Raw genomic sequence first — 14,844 nt, forward strand, 5'->3', positions numbered from 1 at the left:
GTTGAAGTCTACCATACGTAGACTACACCAGCAGGACAACAGAGGGTACACTACAAGATGCAAACCACTGATAAGCCTGAAAAACAGAAAGGCGAGATTACGGTTTGCTAAAATGCACCTAAAAGCGCCCCAATAGTTCTGGAACGAAGTCTTGTGGACAGATGAGACACAGACTAACATGCACCAGAGAGTTGGAAAGAGAAAATGGTGGAGGAATAAAGGAAAGGCCCATGATCCAAAGCGTACCACCACATCCATGAAACATGGTGGAGGGGGTGTTATGGCTTGGGCCTGTATGGCTGCCAGGGGAACGGGCTCGCTTGTCTTCATCGATGACTGCAGACAGAAGTAGAACAATTCATTCTAAAGTCTACAGAAATATAATATCGGCTCAAATAAAACTAAATGTCTCCAAACTTATTGGACAGCATCATGCAACGAGACAATGACCCAAAACATACTGCTAGAGCAACAAAGGGGTTGGCCAAAAAGTGGCTGGTGATGTCTGATCCTTTCAAAAAGTGCTAGAGTATAGAAACAAAATAACAAAAAATGTGTCACTGTTCAATGAATTATGGTGCCCACTAAGTATAACATTTTATGATCATTTTATTTAATCAAAGTTTAATCATCATTATTAGACAGTGCTAAATGCTCACGGTAAAGGTTAGGATGAAGAAGACAGAGTGAAAGCAGAGGAGAACCTGAGGGATAGGCGGGGGGGGGGGGAGAGAGAGAGAGAGAGAGAGAGAGAGAGAGAGAGAGAGAGAGAGAATCCTCAGCACACTCCCATTGCAGCTGGCCAAACAGTGAGCAGGAAGACAGAAATGGATGGAAAAATGGGTGGTGACTCATTATGGAACTGGGATAAGCACCAGAAGGATGTGGGCTCCATTCCTGGGTGGGGCGTTCCAGCTCTGCCCTTGAACAAAGGTACTTAACCTGAACTCGCTCCATAAACACCTGGTTTGTATAAACTGATAATACCGTGGGGAAAAACAGGAACCTCGCTCCTCACTGTGGATACAGGAATCTGCTACATAAATACATAACGCACACACACACACGCACACGCACGCACACACACACACACACACACACAGAAATAAGTGAACATGCAGATACACACACATTGCCTACTTACACACACTCACATGCACATGCTCACAAATGCTCACTCATACACACACACTCAGACACACACGCTCAGACACGCACGCTCACACACGCTCACATACTCACGCTCACACACACACACATACGCACGCTCACACACGCTCACTCACACACACACGCTCATACATGCTCACACAGAGAGCGCTTTGAAAACCCTGGGAATTTTATAACGGCTTAATATAGACGGTAAACTGTGCACCCAAGAGAGTCAGGTGGCAAGACGTAGACACCACATCAGCACATTATAAGCCCTCAGGAGGGAGATAAAAACCACACACACTTTATCATTTCATTCCACACTGATAAATTCACTCTTCTTTTGTCTATCTGTAATTTTTGTGTTTTGGCGAAATCTGTGGACACTGGTAGTCACAACAGTGGGTGTTCACACTCAAAATGCCATTTGAAATTAAGCTATTTACTAGGAGCAAAACCTGTGCGTGATTACTCTTAAGATAATCCAGCGGTCTTGTATTTTGAGAAAGAAAACTGCCTTGAGGCATCCAATAATGTTGTCTGACGTGGTAATTTTCAACAACATATAAAACCTAATTTCAAAGACGTTTTTGGATTTTTAGATGCTTGCTCTTCCGCATTCGTCATTCGTGTGTCAGTCCACAGGCAAATCTCTAGCTTGCTACACCACATCAAACTTGAAAACGTGGCGGGAAAGTTGCACCAAACACAACTTGTTTTAAACAGCATGTTTAAAGAGGAATTTCACAAAACCAACACATTGAAATGATAGCCCTATAAAAATGCCATTGTGAGAAGGTATACTATATGTTATTTTTCGATATGACAAATTGACAGATTGATGCTTTAAATGTGAAACCCTGAACACACCCGCATGAACCACAGCACTTACAGCGCTGCGAGTCCTGCCCACTCATTACACCTTCCCCTGACCCCTACCACCCCTCCTCGCATCCATGTCCCCTGACCGCCTGCGGCTTCCTCATCTGCACCCTGGCCCTGCCCAGAGGGCAGCCAATCAGAAGCTGCACCGAGCCTTAATGGGGCAGGAGTCGATGTGTTTAACCAGGCTGTTCAACTGAGCCACGGGGTTCATGCTAATGGACCTTAGTGTTCCGCTGGGGGGGTATGGGTATGGTGTGCGTGTGAGTCTGAGTGACTCGGAGTGCGGGCGCGCGCGTGTGTCGGTGTGTCACGCATGTGTCGGTATGTCACGTATCAGGGTATGAAATTAGCACCTGACGACCCGCCAAATGTGGGTAGGTTATGTCATTGTTGGGTGAAGAGAACCAATTTACCAGACACAAAATCCTGAAGATGTAAATGGAAATTCACACAGTTACAGCAATCACAGAATATGAGACTCCAACTCCCACAAATCCTTGTGTTCATTAGGCTACTGTGATTGGGCATGTTTGCGTTCTGCTTTGGTCGCCAGTCGTGACACCTGCTAGTGGTATCGAGCAGCACCTAGCTTTAATAACGCAATCTTTTTGTCTATGATTTTCACAGAAACGTATCTGCCATAACTAGGGTAAAAATAGAAAACAGGTAGACAAATGATAATGTCAAAGAAGAAGTGAGGCTTAAAAAATAAAAAAATAAAAAAATAAAAAGAAGGTGTCAATCAGAAAAGGGAATCTTGATAATAATGTCTAGTGTCACGACTGGCTGGAATTCGAGGCTGAAGTCACGTTCTAACTGCCATGTATATGCCCCCAAGAAAAAAATAAATATATATTTTGTAACCAGCACAAAAATTATTAACATGGAGACAGTGCACTTAGAAACACAATAGAGCCAAGTCACAACATCACTAAGATGTTTCTGAACATTCTGCATTGTTTTTTCTGATCTATGTCTAGGCACTTTTCCAAAAAAAGGACATTTGGAGACTCCAAAAAACACATACAATCTAAATGATATTATGGGTCTTATGAGGTGTAAAACACTGCATTTTGCTTAATAACTATACAACACTATACAAAGTATTTGTATCCTGTCACCCTGTAATGAAAATGCTACAGTTTCGTTGCGCAGGCAAAAAAGAAATGCTGTGTTGTATTACGCAAGGCTAACAAATTATATACTGATGGAAATGCAATGTCATTAGTTCAAATGCCTTTTAGTTTTTAGTCGTCACTTCTATAACATGCAAGTAGTCGGTTCTTTGATGAGCTGAAGTTATACTTAATTGTCTTACACACGGATGGGGGTAACACATTTTCTCCGCAACTACGTTACAAATACTGTTCAGAGACTGTTGTACTTGGGCTCATCATGTTCGAGAGAGCCTACACAAAACGTAGATTATAGCATTTCTATGTATAAGTACTTTCGTGGAAGTAAACAATGGACATTCTGTCAACATTTCTCTGAGTTAGCACATTTTTATACAACATGTGGGTGGTAAAACATGGGCCGGTGAGACTTAAGGGGTTAAAAACAATTCACAAAGCATGCTGTGATTTTCATTTTCATGTTATGCAAACAGTGGTGGCTGGCAAAACATCCAAGTGTCTGGTACATTTGTTCATCCACCAGACACAGTGGTTCGTTAAAATTTTAGTTTCAAACCCTGACATATTGATGTTTTTTATGCAATAAACCACAGCTGATATAGTACATACATTAGAATAATGTAATCATTGGCAGGTGGGTGTGTGATACTAACCAACTAAGGGAGTGACTGAATGTGTGTGTGTGTGTGTGTGTGTGTGTGTGTGTATGTTTGTGCACACACATCTGTATGAGTCATTAATGTTTCTATGCAATAAAACAGAACAGACATACATACAGTACTAGTCAAACGTTTGGACACACCTTGCCTTTTTCTGCTTGCTTATTAAGGTTTTATTTTCTCTGTTTGTAATCAAATAATTCATACGTGGTCAAAGTGCAGATTCTCAGCTTTTATTAAAAGGTATTTTTGTACATATTGGTTCACCATTTTATAGTATCGCTTGGAGGACAACCAGAAAATATGATATCCAGACTCTAGTGACGTTGATAGGTCACAGACTTCAGGAAGTCCTTCAGAAAAATTAACATAATGTCAAATTAAATCTGTCTAAAACTTTGAAATGCGAGGATATGTATAAAAAGTACTCTAGTTACTACATGGTGAACCAAAATGTATAAAAATGTGGTTTAATAAGAGCTGAGAATCTGCACTTTGACCACATATGAATTGTTTGATTACAAACAATTCAAAAGCCAGAAAAGGGCAAGGTGTGTCCAAACTTTTGACTGGTACTCAACATTAGAATGTATGTATAAAGAATAATACATACAGCACATACCTATATTTACACACATCCACTCAGATATGTGGGAAGTCTTAATGAACACACATACCACACATACATAGACATCTACAGCACGCCAGGCTATGGATACACAGACATGTGACAGCATGTTGGGAATCCAGGCTCACTACACAGCTTTCACTGCCAACCACACTCTCTCACACACACTCTCACACACACTCTCACACACACTCTCACACACACACACACACACACACACACACACACACACACACACACACACACACACACACACACCAGTCAACATGATTTATAGGCATGAAATACATGGACTAATTGCCAAAGCATAGCACACAATTTGTAGCGTAAAAGAATAACCACACATTTTAACAAATTATCTGAGGTAAACATTTTATATGAATGATAACGGTCACAGCAAAACAAAGGCAGTTAATAAACTATTTTTAAAAAGCAATCAATCAATTAATAAAAAAATTGTTTTAATGTTATCATCAGACTATCTTATAGTTATATTTCTTTATTGAAGTTAATATACCATCTCAAAATTGTTTTTTGTTGGCTTTTCCCACTCACTCACTTTCTCTTTCACACACACACACACACACACACACACACACACACACAGCTGTACTACACCATCCATAGATAAGGTGGAGGAAAGGGGGACAGAGAAAGAAAGAGAAGTGGAGGAGGGAGGTAACAGGGAGCGAGAAGGGAGGGTGTACACGGTTTAACAATCTTTTGTTTTTGCTCTGCTGTCTACCTGTCAGTCTCCATGTCACTCAGCCATGCTGCCTGGCTGTTATTTTAGAGTGAACCCCCACTTGAGTGCGCATTCTTTTCAGGTCGAGCCCAAGCAGAACCCACGTGGCCCAGCGTTTTCAAAGGCCGTCCCGGTTTGAACCCGACTTAATAAGGCCGTCAGTACAGCAGATGCACCCTGGTTTGGGGTGGCTTCGATGTTTTTGGAAAAAGGCGCAATAGACGTGCAGGTCGAATGGTGCACAGTGTGGTGCAGTCGTGTCGTTTGCGGACGTAGCACCGTTTCACGACTACCGTACGTAGGCAGGGTTTCAGAATATTTGCATTTCACAAACCCCCACGTTTTTCATTTGCACCTCATTCAAAAACCAAGTACAAGTGTGTCCAGACCTTTTGATTCATACTCCCCTCACAATAACTTTTTCTCACAGGCTCCAAGACATCCATTATGTTACTTGCATATCTTAGCTTAGACTACAACTGGCCTTACAACTGCCATGCAGCTCACGCCGTGCTCTGCCCTCAAAATTTAAAGGGCCCCCGACAAGGGGGCAGACCGCAACAAAGCCTGATCTAAAATAACAGATTTACGGCCCGCACCGACCCAAACCCTCCCATTCTGGTCAGGTTTTGATCGGGCTCAGGTCAAAATTACAAGCCCTACGTCAAGTTTGTAATTTGGCTTTTATCCAAAAAGCATCAAATGCAAATGCAATCTGGCAAAGGCACCAGGCAGCGCGTGCTAATGTAGGCGTTTCACTTCTGCATTGCTTGCGGCCAGAATCAAGGATCAGTTTGTGTTATTCCAATGCCATCCAGCCTGACTGCTCATGGGGTGGGGACACGCACGCAACCCGCTGAGATAACCCGCAGTTCACGCAGTTTCTTCCCCGGTTCCTAACACGTGCTTTCATTTGCAGCAAGGCTTCTCTTCACCCCGTCAGCCCGCCGTCACTCAGGTGGAGGAGTACGCCTCATGTGCAACTGGTGCAGGCAGACCGCAGGCACCACAGCGGCCAGCAGAGGTCACTGCTGCGCGATTGGACAAAAATTACAATCTTGACCGGCACACAGTCAGCTGTGTGACAGGGTCAGGATTCAATACTGGACCACAAGAGAACCACTGGAACTGGCGCTCCTGCACATGGACACACCCAGCACAAGGCATGCTAATAGCCACTCACCCCTGAACTCTGACCCCGGAAGACATAAGGATTTTGCTCTGGCCAGAGACAAAGGCCATGTTCAGACCTGCAAACCTCCTGCCCACACACACAGAAACAAACAAATAAACACTCAAAAAGATGCTCGTTTTGCACACACACACAGCAGTCATGCAAAAGCACACGCACACACACACGCAAACAGACACGTGTTACAGACAGTAGTGCAGACATTTGAGCAGGGGAAATGCATGCAGATACAGACACAGACACCCACACTACAGACAGTAATGCAGATAATACAGCAGAGGGAAGTAATGTGGTTTGAGGAAGTATTAGACTGTGACGTACCCCCTGCAACTGTTGCTGTGTAAATCCCCACAGAAAGCCTTTGTTATCCCAGCTTTAGAGGTGATTAACGCTAATTCATGATTCCCTGGTGCAATATGCATTGTTTACTGTTAACCACAACCTCCCCAAAGCCTCCTTTTAGCTTTTTTTTTTTTTTTGGGGGGGTGTAAAAAAATGTGGACCACCCAGAGACAGATGCAATAAGCATTCCAAACAATGTGAGTAGAGAACTGACAGGCCATTAAAGGCAGTGAGATAAAAAACCGAATTCGGTGCTGCAAAGAAGCAGGCAAGACCACACCTGAAATATCAGCTGAAATAAGGTGACTTGAACATCTTAGCCACACATTAAGCCACCAGCTATACTGTATATTAAGCTAGCCAACAGTCACAGTAGTTAGCTAATGTAGCCAATGGCTACATTATGTAAGCTATTACAAATGAGTAGGGAATGTGTGTTTTTGTTGTCTGTTGTCAGGTCATTATGATGAATAGTTTAGATTTTTATTTATTGGTAATTTGCTGTACGTTTCTTACTGGAAAAGTCAAGTGTTTCTTATTTTTGTTAATCTAATAAATATTAACAACTAATTGACTGCACTAGCTGTGTTTTTTTCACAATTATGGTGTAGCCATGCCCATTTTACAAGGAACACGATATGGAACAGTATATGAGATGGAACAGGTATAATCCTCTATATATCATGGGAAACACAAAGGGGAAATCTGTTGATGGTTATGATGCTAGCAGTAAAGGACGTGAAACAGCACAATTATTTGCAAATTAAATACGATATTGACGCATTGTCAGAATGCCATTTCTGCTGTAACAAGTGATCCGTTATGCTGAATAGGGGCAGTGACACAGACACACTTATATGGATGCTTACACTGAGAGACCCCGGCTGCAGTGAGAGATCCCCGGCTGCAGTGATGGACAACCGTTACAGTGAGAGATAACAGCAGGAGTGATGGATAACTGCTACAGAGAGATAACAGTAGTAGAGATGGATAACAGCTGCTGTGATAGATAACAGCAGTAGTGATGGATAACAGCTGCAGTGAAAGATAACAGCAGTAGTGATGGATAACAGTAACCGTGAAAGATAACAGCAGTAGTGATGGATAACTGCTACAGTGAGAGATAACAGCAGTAGTGATGGATAACTGCTGCCTTGAGAGATACCAGTGGCCAAAGTGAGCACTATGAGGTCATTGAGGTCAAAGGAAGTAATTGAGGTCAATTCAATGGATGGAAAAGCAGAACAAGAACACCAGATACCAAGAACAGCCACCAGACCAATTCCACTGAATGCTGAACAGATTCACAGACCAATCTAATAAATTACTGGAACGGTCCCTGAATGTGCAGGAAAAGCAACAGGGCATAACAAAAACTCATACAACTTAAAATATGCCGCGCTTTCTACACTGGTTGGTCATACTGGGTCAGTTGACTTAACAAGTTGACACCCTGAGTGTAACACAAACATTCATAATATGAACAATTTAACCAATGACAATGATGTTCTCATTGTGGATGATGCATTGTGGACTCTGCAAAAGCTGTGGAGTTTAAGAACTGGAGAGACAATAATGTATTCAATGAAGTGGAGAGATTTGGGACAAAAATGTGTGAACATAATTTGAAACAAACTTATCACTCCCAAAGCATGTTTAGTTGCGAGAAGTTTTGAAGAAGTTGAGAGCACAGTACTTTGCAAGGACTCCAACGTGCGCTTTAGAATCCCTTAAATTGCTATTATCTGTAATGAGCCAAAATAAATGGATGGCGATTTGGTCTGGTGTCTATTCTTGGTATCTGGTGTTTTTGTTCTGCACTACAAGAAGCCCAACTGAAGAAACAGGAGGAGTCTGGCAACACTTGTTACCAAGGCGACCCTCTCATCAGCATAGGGTGACAGGGAATCATTACTTGCACAGATTTCTGGGTGAGGTCATTGGGAACCTCCTGGCCCCATCACTCAGCCCACTCACCTGGCCTGTAATCTTGAGTAGACTGTAGTCTAGCCGGGCCTCTGCCAGGCAAGTAATTCCAGCTGTTGCTAAATCTATCCAAGGACAGACGCTTCCTCATCTTGCCGGAAAATTTTCATACAAGTGTCGACCCACATCCACCTGCATCCTGAGGCTATGTTCGCAGGTCTGAAAAATCGCCCCCACAATCCAGCGCAAGCGTCCCTTCTGACAAAATGTTTCCAAGCTTGAGTCAAAGCATCAACTGTAGAAGACAGCTTTGACCAGCAAACACAGTTGGCGTGGTTAGACACTTGCCTTTTCAGGTTGCTCAAAGGCTCGTCTTGCTCACCTAGCCTGAAGATGAAACGATGTGCTCACTTCACTCACCTATGGGAAGGCACACAGTTAAATTCCCAGAAAGCAAAGGGGTTCTGGAAGGTGTCCCGTTTACTCTTCTGGATGAGAAAATTACCGTTTTGAATTGCACCTCTCAGCATAGCTTTATTTAAACTACTTGACTTTTGACTTTTATTTTATTTTTTAATTGTATTGTAGTTAAGGGGCGGCACGGATGGTGCAGTGGGTAGCACTGCCGCCTCACAGCAAGGAGGTCCTGGGTTCGAATCCCCGTCGGCCGGGGCCTCTCTGTGCGGAGTTTGCATGTTCTCCCCGTGTCTGCGTGGGTTTCCTCCGGGTACTCCGGTTTCCTCCCACAGTCCAAAGACATGCATGTTAGGCTGATTGGAGAGACTAAATTGCCCATAGGTATGAGTGTGTGAGTGAATGGTGTGTGTGCCCTGCGATGGACTGGCGACCTGTCCAGGGTGTATTCCTGCCTTTCGCCCAATGTATGCTGGGATAGGCTCCAGCCCCCCTGCGACCCTGTTCAGGATAAGCGGGTTCAGATAATGGATGGATGGATGGATGGATAGTTAAGGTCATTCTTTTACTTTTACTTTAGTACTCTTTTTTTTGTTTGTATTAAAATACTTTGATAGTCTGTCACTTTGAAAAATGCAGCAGTAATAAAATGCCTAACATTGTTATAATAATACTAATCATAAAAAATAAAAAAATAATAACAATAATAATAATTATTATTATTATTATTATTATTATTATACGAGGGGTCGTCTGCTGTAAGTCCCGGCTGTATCTGTCAGGCAGGTTTTACAGCTGGAGACCCCTCGTCCAATCATAATTCTTGTTGTTGTTATGGTTACTATTACCACTGCATTAGCGTAAGACCTGCCTGCATCTGTCAGTTGATGGGTCTAGTTGGTTGAACGCAGCCAGCCTCAGGACTAGGTGGAGATTGCTATTATCATAGCCCCAGGGAGGAGGAGTGCAGAGTGACGCCGCAGCTGGAAATTTGACAGCCTTCCATTGGTTTTCCTTTTTTTTCTTTTTTTGTTTGCGTTCAGTGGCGGGCGCCTCAGCGTAACCGCCAGTCCGTAGACCTGTCGGGCCGCCCTGACGGGTTCAGGCGAATCGGCAGCGAGACAAACACTCCGAAACAGCGCCACCGACAGTCCCGAGCGTGCTCTGCGTCATCGGAGCTCACCTCGCTGAATTTCAACTAATATCTGCTCTGCATGACAGAGCACAACAAAAACATGCCAAATGTAAGGCCATCTGCTCTTTCACATTGCAACTCCCTTCAAATATATCCCTCCACCTGAGATTATGAAGATCCTAACATCAGGACAAATGTGGATCCATGATGGTCAAAATGCCTGCCACTTAATTTTGCAGGAAAACATTGTATTATAAGCATATGGATGGTATGTTTGATATTCATATACCATATTATTTTCTGTATTGTATTCTCAATATTGCCCCATAGCTGATGTTAGCAATGCTTTGATTTACACAGGGTCTCATCACAGTTTCATCTCAATGCAAAAACAGGCCTATGTTAAGTCACCGAGCAATTGACATAATATCACCTTCTGCCATAGCTATTTCTCTGTAGAAATGAATACTGCAATTTTGAAGACGGAGAGTAGTTCACATATTTCATAGTAACCTATACAAATGAACACGACACTAAATACAAGTTGAATGTTACATGTTTACCACATAACATTATGACCCACATCAGGCTTTACCCTAGCGAGTCCATCACTGGTCCGTCTTTAAAAACTAAACCAGCTATTTCACACCGGCAAAATCCATATTTTGTAGCATAAGATGGTTTTATACTACAAAAGATTTTTTAATATATTTTGTACAGTATGCCTGCTGGTGTTAACACCATTACTATCTTTATCGATTTGGTTTGGCACAGCAGTCGCCAATCTTATTCGTCATGGAATAAAGCTGATGTGCATTTTAATAGGCTGAAACTTTAATTCTGAGTAATTAAATTCGACCTATGTATTATGACACCATGTTCTACCATTAGTTGCCTACTCATATTAGTCAAACTGTACTCGTGAGTAGGCTACTTTTGGACTTTCTCTGGAGATGGAATGGTTCAGCTCGCCACAATACATTCTGGCCATCTTCTAATGTATTGAATTATATTACGTAACTTTCAGCCGATTTATTTTTTGTGCAAAAAAAAAATCTATATAATGAGAGAAAACAACGAGCAAAGGTCAATTGGATTTGTGAAGAGAGGGATTACTTATTTATATTCCCAATAACTCCCTCCGCTTCGCTTTTCCTTGAGAACCACTGTTGTCATGGGAACTGAAGAATTCCTCGGGTCAACGCTCTGGCCAGCTGGTCCGCATAAACTCACCACGTGCAGAGAGGTTGTGAACTTCTTGAGCAACTTATTTTCTAAAGAGTGTGTACCACCACTGCAACCTGATGCACGCACTAGTACCCCTGATATCATGTTTTATATAAAAATGTGCTCTTGTTGTAGTGAAAATTTAACTGAAAATGAATGGTAGAATAAGCAGTAATATGTTTCACTGAGAAAATGAAGGTACTGGAATACCCTATTCATATGATCCAATCATTTCAGAAGTCAGTATCAGTTACCGCTAAGCAGAGTACGTTTCAGGAACAGACTGTACGGGTCAAACCGGGGTTTGAACCGTACAAAACTTCACATTGTCACTCGCTACGCAAACCCAAATTGGGATGTCAGAAAAGCCTTGTGGATGAAAGTTACCTCAAATACAATAGGCTGCCGAGTTGTGCACAACTGTAGACAGACTGACAAACGTGGATAAAACTTGGATTGCAGGACAGCTCTCGAGAGCGAGGCAGCGTGTAGTCCCTCGTAACTTGAGTGCCTATAGTCACAGCTAGCGGTGTTGCTATCCACTATCACATCTTGAAATAACTGGAATTATTTGTTAGTGAATAAAGTTCATACATCGGTTACCAATATGGAAAATGTATATTTACCCACTACCAGGCAGAGAAGGTCCAAGCCCACCAGCATCTTTCTTTTGGTGCACGGTGTGTCGGGAATCTCAGCGCCAGAGTCCTTCTTCCTAGACCCATTCTCCTTCACCGAATCCCCGACTCCACCGTTGTCAGTCAGGCGGTGTTGGAGCTCCGCGTCCCGCGGGAGTGTGTCGGTGTTGTTAGGGTTGTATTTCTGCATAGTTCCTCGCAATTCCAATTAAGTTGCAACCTTCTATAGTTAACAATAATGATTTTTTTCAGGTGTAGAGAAATGGCTAGCTACGCGTCCTTAGCTGCTTACTGGATAGCTAGTAAACTAGCTATGGGTTTAAAGCACTAAGCAAAATAATGCCTGAAAAAGTTACGACAAATAAAATCGTAAAGTTTAATCCGCCCACAAGTAGGCTATCGGTGCCTATTGATAAATGTCCAAGAACGGTTCAGTGGAAATTATGCACTGAGATGGAAAACAACGAGCTGAAGTGTTTACTTGCACGCCAACTTTCTCTTGCGACCTCCGCTTCCAAACGTTTCACCTGCTTTTATTAATGTCCGAAGAGCCCATCGCGAGTTGTGACAGGCAGCTAGTCACCAGAGAAAATCGATAGCCTGTCTCGCTTCAACAATCCTGAAAAAAAGAACACTGATGAGAAATCGCCCAGTCTTCTTTCTATTCAGCAGAGTGTAGCCATTGCACTTTCCTAGAGTAGCCTGATCCACATCTGTTATGTCCCGTGCATTCGCGTCCGTCCCTGCACCACAGACGCTAATAGGTATCCAATAACTTGGTAAGTAAATTGTTTTGACTTGTGATGGTTACGGTGTGTTTCCCCTTGGTTTTGCTGCCACACGAGTGACTCGGTCGCACGACAGAGTTCTGCAAAGGTGTCCCTTTAGTGTGGAAAGAGTGGAGAGTAGGCTACTTATCCAGTCCTCTCCACTGACGGGTATGGTAGTTTTTTAAACTTTCAAGTTCGTTTCTCCTTGCTCCGTAAACTAGCTGCTCGTTAATTATTTACAAGGGGAGAGCAAAACTTTTCAATGGCTCACCCAGAACAGCTGCATGCAGCCCAAAGAGGCCGCAAGGTGTAAGTTTCTTAGACGAGATCGATCCCTGTTCTGGCACCCTTCCGTACTACTCCCAAGTTTCTCTCTTGGGTTTAAAATGAAGCGCGTGGGGAGGAGGGGTGGGGGTGGGGGTGATTTTCCTATGAGTGGCATCGCGTGTTGTAGGGATTAGTTCTGCGCTGTTTATTACTGGAACTTCGATATATATATATATATATATATATATATATATATATATATATATATATATATAGTTATTCTAATTATAATACAGATAATACATAATAATAACATTATTATTGCAGTTTTTATTATTATTATTATTATTAGTAGTAGTAGTAGTAGTAGTAGTAGTAGTAGTAGTAGTAGTAGTCGTTGTAATTACTACTATTATTATTATTATTATTATTATTATTATTATTATTATTATTAAGCAATATTTTAGCTGTGACAATACCTCCAAATGATGGTGATAAAGTCAGAATACGAGTCATCATGGTCATCATCAGGCTATCATAATAAATGCACATCTATATGTGATGCACACACGTCGCCTCCGGTGCAGCATTACTAAACGACGACATTGACATTACCGAATATAATATAGATTCCCATTGTACTGCAAAACACATTTAGACGCAAGGATCGATTCTGGAACCAAGGACGAATGAAGCCTTGTATTTTTTCACGTTAATGTTTCAAAACAAGGGCACATTAAGTAACGGAAATGGAAGAAATCGTTCCCATTGGACGAAAGGTTACCGGGGCTCGAACACTCAAAAAAGATGTGTTAAAAGCAACACATTACTTATCATTTTTAACTCGCATCGTCTAGTTAAGGACAACATATTTTGTGTTACTTTAAACCTAGTCCGTTTAAAAGTCTCACCTTGTAACACATACATTTAATTTTTAACACAAAAGTACTGAAAGTAAGACAAAAGTCGTAACACAATAGGTGTGTGGATATTAACATATCCTTTTTGAGTGAAGCTGTGAGTATGCTTGTTGGAAAAATACAACAACAAATAATAGTAATAATAAACGACGACAGTCTACTCATGGCAGTAACACCTTATATCAAAGTAATGCACAGCACTTTAGTGATTTCAGAAAACAGTAAGCAATATAGGTGTCTACTATGCAACGTGTAATCACAGAGTAGTAGAGTGTCAGTGTCACTTATCAGTAGATGAGTAACCCACAGTGAACCCAATTTTTGGTAACCCAATGCCCAAATAAAGACAATACGGTATGGTGTCATAAGTACCACACTAAAGGGGAAGAACAGCTGTCAGATTGACAATGACACTCATCAGTAGTAAAGAAATAGCTGAAGTTCAGGGAATTTAAGGTTAGTCATAAGTTGGGTCGGGGTTGGTGACCTCATGTATGTTTCCTTATTTAAAAATCCAAATGTCTTTAAATCCACAGCTCCCCATGCAACTGAGTTGGAGCCACTGTACACCTGAATTCAGAAACAGTGCCACATAGTGGATATATGTTTACAAATTCGTAGTTTAAAGGCAGGCTGCAGAATTTTAGGCCTTGATGCATTTGTTAACATCCAAAAAACATCTACACCCACCCTCCGACACCACAAGATGATTCCGACCATTGCAGACTACAGTGTGATAGCAATGAGCTAAGAAAACCGCAGTCTAATATGATTCGTAAAATATCTGATTTAGTCTGCCTCTAGCCTG

At 42.1% G+C, this 14,844-nt stretch overlaps 1 protein-coding gene across 1 annotated transcript in view; it reads right to left on the reverse strand.

The window, feature by feature from the left end:
• ppap2d (phosphatidic acid phosphatase type 2D) overlaps positions 1-13,196 on the reverse strand; it is a 25,397-nt gene extending 12,201 nt beyond the window's left edge. The window contains exon 1 of the mRNA XM_061225194.1: positions 12,068-13,196. Coding sequence (XP_061081178.1) covers positions 12,068-12,269 — 202 coding nt within the window. The 5' untranslated portion in view covers positions 12,270-13,196. The remainder of the gene's footprint in view (positions 1-12,067) is intronic.
• Between the last annotated feature and the right edge of the window lie 1,648 nt (positions 13,197-14,844).

This window comes from Conger conger, chromosome 16, assembly GCF_963514075.1.
Source record: "Conger conger chromosome 16, fConCon1.1, whole genome shotgun sequence".
Taxonomy (NCBI): Eukaryota; Metazoa; Chordata; class Actinopteri; order Anguilliformes; family Congridae; genus Conger; species Conger conger.